The sequence below is a fragment of the Pan paniscus genome, chromosome 3 (assembly GCF_029289425.2).
Source record: "Pan paniscus chromosome 3, NHGRI_mPanPan1-v2.0_pri, whole genome shotgun sequence".
Lineage (NCBI taxonomy): Eukaryota > Metazoa > Chordata > Mammalia > Primates > Hominidae > Pan > Pan paniscus.
Window position 1 is genome coordinate 187,901,298 of NC_073252.2, and position 7,372 is coordinate 187,908,669.

The window sequence follows — 7,372 nt, forward strand, 5'->3', positions numbered from 1 at the left end:
CTCTGCCCGCCTTCCCTCCCGCCTGGAACGCTCAGCGTCCCCGGTGTGCGCCGGGCCTGGGGTCTGCGTTCCGCCGCCAGGCGCTCCGTGCTGGCAGCTGGGAGGCTGCAGGGGCCCGGGCGGGCGGGCGGGCGACGGTGGCGCGGAGGCGCAGAGGAGGCGAGAGCCGCCGGAGCGGCGTCAGGCCTGGACGCTGCGCGGGCCCGGTGTTTCGCGGGACGGGGGTCTCCACCCAGCCCAGGGGACGACGCATTTTCCGGCGGTGGGGGGTGGGGGTGGGGGTGGGGAGGGGGCGGTCAGGCGGCGGGGTGGGGTGGTGGGAAGGCATGAGAGCTCTGCCCGGGCTGCTCCCACAGCCCAGGCGGCTGCCCGCAAACCCGCAAACCCGCGCGTGCGCAGTAGGCGGCCCACCTGCTGGTACCTGGGCCGGCTCTGGGATCCCCGGGATGCCCAGGAAAGAATGGCCGTTCTCCGCTGTGTGGAGTCTCTCACCGGGCCTAGACCTAGAAGGCAGGAATCCCAGGCCGGTCAGCCCGGTGGCGGGGGCGGGGCGAAGACACGCCCCTCCGTAGCCAGCCAGGTGTTCCCCGCGAAAGAGAGGCCACCGCCCTCGCCCCGAACCACCCGACCCCGTCCCAACCCCGCGTCCTAAAGCTCCTCCAGCAGAGCCCGGTATTCTTCCTCGCTGAGGGGTGCTTCCAGCGAGGCGGCCTCTTCCGAGGCCTCCAGCTCCCCCGGGGCCTCCGTTTCTAGGAAAGCTTGCGCCTGCTGCAGAAACTCCGGGCTCGCCAGGAGCTCATCCAGCAGCAGGCCGCCGGGGAGTGCAGACGAGCGCCCCGGCTCCTGGAGCGCCTGGGAGGGCGCCGGGATGCCTTGCATCTGCCCCTGCCGCGCGGAGGCCTCCGGGGGCGCGGGCTGGGGAGGTGGAGCTGCCCCGGCTTGGGGTTCCCACGCCGCCCCGGCGACCTGGGGACCCCGGCCCCAGCCCCACCACGGGCTCCCCTGGGACGTGGGTGGCGCAAGCACACCTTGGCCCTGCGGCCCCGCTTGAGCGGGCCCAGGCTGTCCCACCGCGCAAGGGCCCGGCAGGCCGTCGCGCTGCGGGTCCCGGTCCTCCCGGCTTTTGCCCGGGTGCGGAGGCCACCGAGGAGCCTGAGGGTGGGAGAGCGCCCCTTCCGGAGGAGCCGGGGCGGCGTAGGCAAAATCCCCGCGCGCCGGGGCAGGTTGGGAGATCCCCTCTGCCGGCGCGGCCCGGCTGGGCTGCAGCACGGGGGCGGCCCTCGCTGCCTGGCTCACGAAAGCCCCCTGTGGGAGAGCCCCAGGCGCGCAGGGCACGTGGGGTGCGGGAAGCCCCGTTCCCCACGCGCCGGTGTGGGCGAAGGCGACCCACGAGGGAGCAGGGTGACACCCGCCGGGGGCCGCGTTGCACAGGCCGCCTGCCTGCGCGGGCGCCCTGCCACCCTGTCCCGGGTGCCTGGCCCTTCGATTCTGAAACCAGATCTGAATCCTGGACTCCGGGAGGCCCGTCTCTCTGGCCAGCTCTTCCCAGGCGGCGATGCCTGGAAAGTGATCCTTCTCAAAGGCTCGGAGGAGCGCTGCGGCAGGTGCAGCCTGGAGGCCCTTAGAAAGACCTACCACCTCCACCGCGTTATGAATATGCATGAGCTCGGGGCCCAAGTTCCCGGGGTAGCCCGCCCTCCGAAGCCGAAAACCGCAGGGACCAGGGCCTTGTGGGGTGGGTGGGTGTAGGGCCGGATTGGAGGGAAAGAGTGGCTTCGGGGGCTGGCTCTCTGAGGCTCTCCCGTAATTCTATGGAAACTGGAAGCCGCTGTCTTGACTCAGTTTTCAGGCAGAAACCACCCTGAAGGGTGGAGTGTGGAACTGAACTTCCATGACAGTCTTGAGTTTTCCAGGCCCTCTCCGGGAAGGCGGCAATGCCTGTGGGTGTCGCCATTGCCGTGATAGTCTCACGCGCGCAGGGGTGTGGATCTCGTTCATTTTCATGTAGAAAACGAGAGCGAAACTGCAGAGAAAAGAAACGTCGGGTGCATCACGGCCTGACGACGGATTCCTGTTTCCTGCAACAAGGGGATTCTCCACTGTGGCCGGTTTGGAAACTGGAAAGGAGAGCGAAGTCACGATGCTGCTTTTCCACGCTTCGCTGGAGGTTTCTGTGTCCCTGCAGAGCTCGGGAAACAGTCAACATGGTCACGCTTTCGGGGGCGGGAGACACGTGAGCAACAGGCCCCCTTGCAGAGGACGAAGGAACGTGGAACCCGGAATCACGGTTCACTCGGCCTGAGTGTGACTCCCGTGTGGATGGGAGTATCCGCCTCGCGCTCTGTTGCAGGCTCAACGTGGGGCTGTGTCATCTGTGAACCATGTGGATTAAAAACGGACAATCACCGGAGTCTCGGCTCATTGCTCTCTGGGCAATTCTCTCATTCCTTGGGAGGCGGAATTCGTCTGAATTGTTCCGGGATGAAGTGACCCGGGCTGGCGGTCCGGAGGGCTGGTGAGCTGGTGAGCGCCCCGCAAGCAGACGTGGCTGTCGGCCGAGCACTCAGCCTGCACTGGGCACCCAACATTTTCCCGGAGTGCGAGGTCCTGCTGGTCCTGGAGGCAGAAGACCGCTTTTCTCTCTGCTTTCCTCTCTCTGTCTCTTGCTCCCTTTCTCCCTCTGTCCTTCCCTTCCTCCCTCCTCCCTCCCTACCTCCCTTCCTCCCCCCTCCCCACTTTCTCTTTTCCAATGTCCCTCTGTCCATCTGTCCTTTTCTCTCTCCATTCCTCCCTTTCTCTCTGTCTCTGTTCCTCTCCCCATCTCTATTTTTCAACATTATATGATCCCACTGTGTGTATCTGTGTGTTAACATTTTTTAGCAATAAAATTCATTTTCATTAAGATATGTACATTGTTATTTAGACACATTATTTATGTATGTGCATTTGTTTAATAGACATAATTTATTTCAGCGTTATTCTACAGCATAGTGTAAGCATAACTCATAAACAGTGTCAACCCAAAAATTGTGTGACTCGCGTTACTGTGATTCTTTTATACTGCAGTGGTCGAGAATAAAATCTCCGTATCTCCAATTTATATCTGTGTATTACCATTGAATTGGCCCCATTTCCTGTAGTGATAGAACACTATTCCCGGACTATGACAAGAGCTGTGGGCTGTGGGGAGGTCAGGGATAGGATGACACAGAAGTGACGATAAGACATTCTCTTTTTCACATCTTTATTAAATTCAAATTCCATATGAAAGAAATTTAAAATTCCAAACAACATTGTTTATTTCATTACATAAAATGAAAATTATAAAGCAACCAAACAAGTAATTAATACACTTAGATAATGAAATAGTGTATGATCTCAGTACAAAATACAAGTAGAATATACGTCAAATATAACAAAATACACTGTATTGTAGTACGTGATGAAATCTCCATATCCTGCAATATAGTACAATCAATTGAAATGTATAAAATATAATAAAATATAAATTTAGGATGTTTAAAATGAAATGAAACATGAGGCAGGTCAATAAATAAGTACAATCATTTGAAATGTATAAAATATAATAAAATATAAATTTAGGATGTTTAAAATGAAATGAAACATGAGGCAGGTCAATAAATAAGTACAATCATTTACCATTTAATATATCTTGACTTAAATTTTATGTAGAAATATTAAAAGTAAACAGCTTGCATAGTAATTTTACTATAATTATATCAAACTAAAAATATATAGACATTTTCCCACAGGGAGTGCTATTAATGGTTTTTGGATATTAGCACTCCATGGGTTCAGGCTGGAAGAGTGAGAGCCTACAACCTTTTCTGGATTAAAAGAGAAACAATTTCTTGGTAAGGCGGCTCATGCCTGTAATCCCAGCACGTTGGGAGGCGGAGGCTGGTGGATCACCTGAGTTTGAGGCCAACCTGGCCAAAGTGACAAAACTCTGTCTCTACTAACAATACAAGAAAAAAAAAAAATTAGCCAGGCATAGCAGTACATGCCTGTAGTCCCAGCTACTTGGGAGGCTGAGGCATGAGAATTGTTTGAACCCAGGAAGCAGAGATTGCAGTGAGCTAAGATTGTGCCACTGCACTCCAGTCTGGGTAACATAGCAAGACTGTCTCAAAAAAAAACAAAAAACAAAAAAGGAGCACATAATTTTATATTTACTTTTCTACAATCTAAAATATGCAAATTCACGATTACATTCTAATGTTTTTCTGATTATATAGAAACGCACGACTGTCATCAGACATCCAAAAGGCATCAAATGTCTAACATGAAATATAAAATTTGTCTATAGTCTTAGCGGTCTGCAAAATTCAGGGCTCACCATTCTGAGTATACCGCTCAAGTTTCTTTCCTATGACTTCTTCAGGTTCTGTCATTTATTAACACAGTGTGTCTAAAATTGTCACTGCTGGTCATCTGGAAGAATCTGAGAAGAAGCAGATCCTTGTTCTCATTCCCAGAGCTGCATCTCTGCTGAATAGGGTCAGGGTGCTCACAGCTTAGCCTCATCTGATCCACTGACAGTCTCAGTTATCTCCTGCCCAGGGAAGGGATGGGCTTCTCTATCCAGGGCTGAATCCCTAGGACCAGGCAGTGTGGCTGGGACAAGCCAGCTCTCAGCAGGGAAGACATAAGCTGCCTGGGTGGCCATGGAATACAAGGTCTGCACCTGGGCACACAGAGGCCCCCGGAGCCGAGTGAGCAGTGTCAGCTGCTCACAGGTCAGTGGAGAATGGATCTGCTGTGCCCACACCTGGGCTAGGTCTTGATAAACAGCCTCTGACATAGCTCGCACAGAGGTCACCAAGCTTTTTCGAATTGACGGTGTTTGGACTCCTAGGGCCCGAGACCTATGCCGCTTGCTGCGCCCAGTGCAAGCCCTGGAACGTCCCCTATGGTGGGCATCACAGGTCTCCTGGATTTCACTGTTGTGCACAGCAGTGGAGGATCTTGATTTTTTATTCAACGACAAGCTGCACTCCTTTTCTGGACAGTTCCCTGCAAAGAAAGCATGTGAGAGACTCACCAGAGCAGTCCCCACAGACCCTGATTTCCAGAACCCCCTGTACACCCAGGTGAACCCCACTTGTCTCTCCCACTCCTTCCTGACCATCTCAGCACTGGAATGAAGTGAGGCTGAACCCCTTGTGAGTCCCCAAATATTCTCAGAGTGCTAAGATCTCAAAAATTTACTTGTCAATAAGTAACTCCCTTTCCGCTCAAGCCTCGTATAAAAGTTTCCTGATTATTTGCCTTTTGGGGCAAACCAAAAACAAAAAAACCACCACCACCACCAACAAACACCAAGATTCTACCTGCTGTGTCTTGGCAGCTGTCCTTGGAACTGATTTTTCTTTTCCTGCAGTTTTCCGGATATGAGCTGGACTCTGGTTCTGTGAACACAATGAGAGTTTGAGAAAGTGCCTCCAACTGAACACCCTGAAATTCCTAGTCCATCCTGGACACACAGGAGCTGAGGTTACCACCAAACCCCAGCTCTCTTCTGTTCTCCAGTGTCCAGGATCTGTACGGCCCTGGCTGCCAAGGAGCTCCCAGTTTCCTTGCCAGGGGAGCCTGTGTTGCTTCCCTGTCCCTTCTCACCTTGAAAGAGTCAAATCTTACCTGATCCAGCAGTGCTGTTCCCAGCCTTGAGCTTGGTTTCCTTAGAATTCTCCTTGTTTGGATTGGGCTCCGATCCTGCTGCAAAAGAAAGTTTAGATGACTCACCTCTCCCTAGGCAGAGTCCCATAGTCTATCTCTGATGCATTTTTGCGAATCAGTCTTTCATGTGAAGCTCTTCTGCCAGTGTCACGAGTGAACACATTTCTCAAGTCCCCTGAGGGCACTAAGCCATTTCCCATCCCCAAATCTCAAAATAAAACCCTGCTAAAGACACAGCTCAGTATCCCTGATTCCAACCCTCCTTCCAGCCTCTATAGGAGCAGCCCAAGGCCTTACCTTGCCTTTGTGTGTGCTTCTCACTGGAATGGGAGAAGGCGGTCTTGCCTTTTTCTTTGAATGGTTTCTTCTCATCTGAGCCCTTTTCTGTAAAGGAGATCTGTTGGAAAGGGGGCTGGTCAGTGGAGCACTGGATGGAGGAGCAGTGGAGATCGTGGTCTTCATTTCCCTTTCCCATGTTGAAGCTCAAGCGAAAGGTGCGCTCTCTCTCACGTCCAAAGGCAGAGTGTGGGTTAGTCTGCTAGACCTGCCTTTTATACATCCCTCGGCTGGGCGTGGCTTACTCTTATTGGCTGAAGAGTTTTCTCATTCCTGCTGCTTCTTAGAGCCTCAATCAGAAGTTTCTTGCTGTAGTTCTACTGGGGACCTAGATACAGTTAAAGGGAGACATTTTCAGGATCCTGTCATGGTGTCCAGAAAACAAAGAACCGGGAGCACAGGGACCGGAAAATCGGGGAACCATTTCTCCCTATTTCTGTCCCAGTTCCTACCTGGAAGGATTTATGATCCTGTTCACCTTTCAAGATGCACAATTAAACATGCCTATATTGTCATATGTTATATATTTTGCACAGAAAGAGAATTTATTATACATAGTGTTAACATTGTATGCATAGATATTATAATTTCTTAAATGCTTGGAAACAACACATGTCAAATTATGGTTGATTGTATTAGATTCACACATATATGATGAAATAAAAATGCAGAGAAAAAATAAATACCAAATGAAATGGCCCTTCCTACCTTAAAAATGGGGAAGATAATTAGATCAAATGCAATAAAATTGAATTGATTAGGTTGAGCCAGTGCTAACCTAATTAGCCCCCGATTCCTGAGGTAGCAAAAAGTCTCGGTGGAAAAACTTTCCCCCCTTCTCACCCTTCCTCAGTCATCCTGGGAGCGCCATTGTGTTCTGTGGACTTTGTTCAGCCTCCCTAGTAAAAATGGACTTGGTCTCAAACAGGTAACCCAACTGATCACAAGAAAAACAGCCTAGATTCTGAACATCAGCTCCTGTCTTCACACTGCGGACACCACCTGAATCCCGTCAAAGCCCACATTGTTTCTCAACATCCACCAGCAAGACGTATTCCAGGGCAGCCTCTCAAAACTGCCTCAGTGAGACGGGGCAAGGTGTGGTGGAGCTCCAGGTTCAGAATAGCTGCCTCATCCCTTCCTACTGCGGTGGAGTCTGTCTCTGCTGGTCAGAGCCCTCCAACTAGCCTAGTCTATGTCCAAGCAAGTGTCCCCTAAAAGGACCTTCTTGTCTCCCCCTCTGCTGAGGAAAGCATGCAGGAATGAGACCTTCTATGTTAAGGAGTACTCAGCCTCCAGTCCCAAATGACTTGATTGACTGATGAACTGATTCCTT

The 7,372-nt window shown here is 52.0% G+C and overlaps 1 protein-coding gene across 1 annotated transcript; it reads right to left on the reverse strand.

The window, feature by feature from the left end:
* Positions 1-4,522: 4,522 nt before the first annotated feature.
* LOC134730329 (protein FRG2-like-1) lies at positions 4,523-6,357 on the reverse strand. The gene is given in 4 exon segments (XM_063604072.1): positions 4,523-5,037; positions 5,355-5,432; positions 5,662-5,739; positions 5,998-6,357. Coding segments are annotated over 4 exon segments (849 nt in total). The 5' UTR covers positions 6,176-6,357.
* Between the last annotated feature and the right edge of the window lie 1,015 nt (positions 6,358-7,372).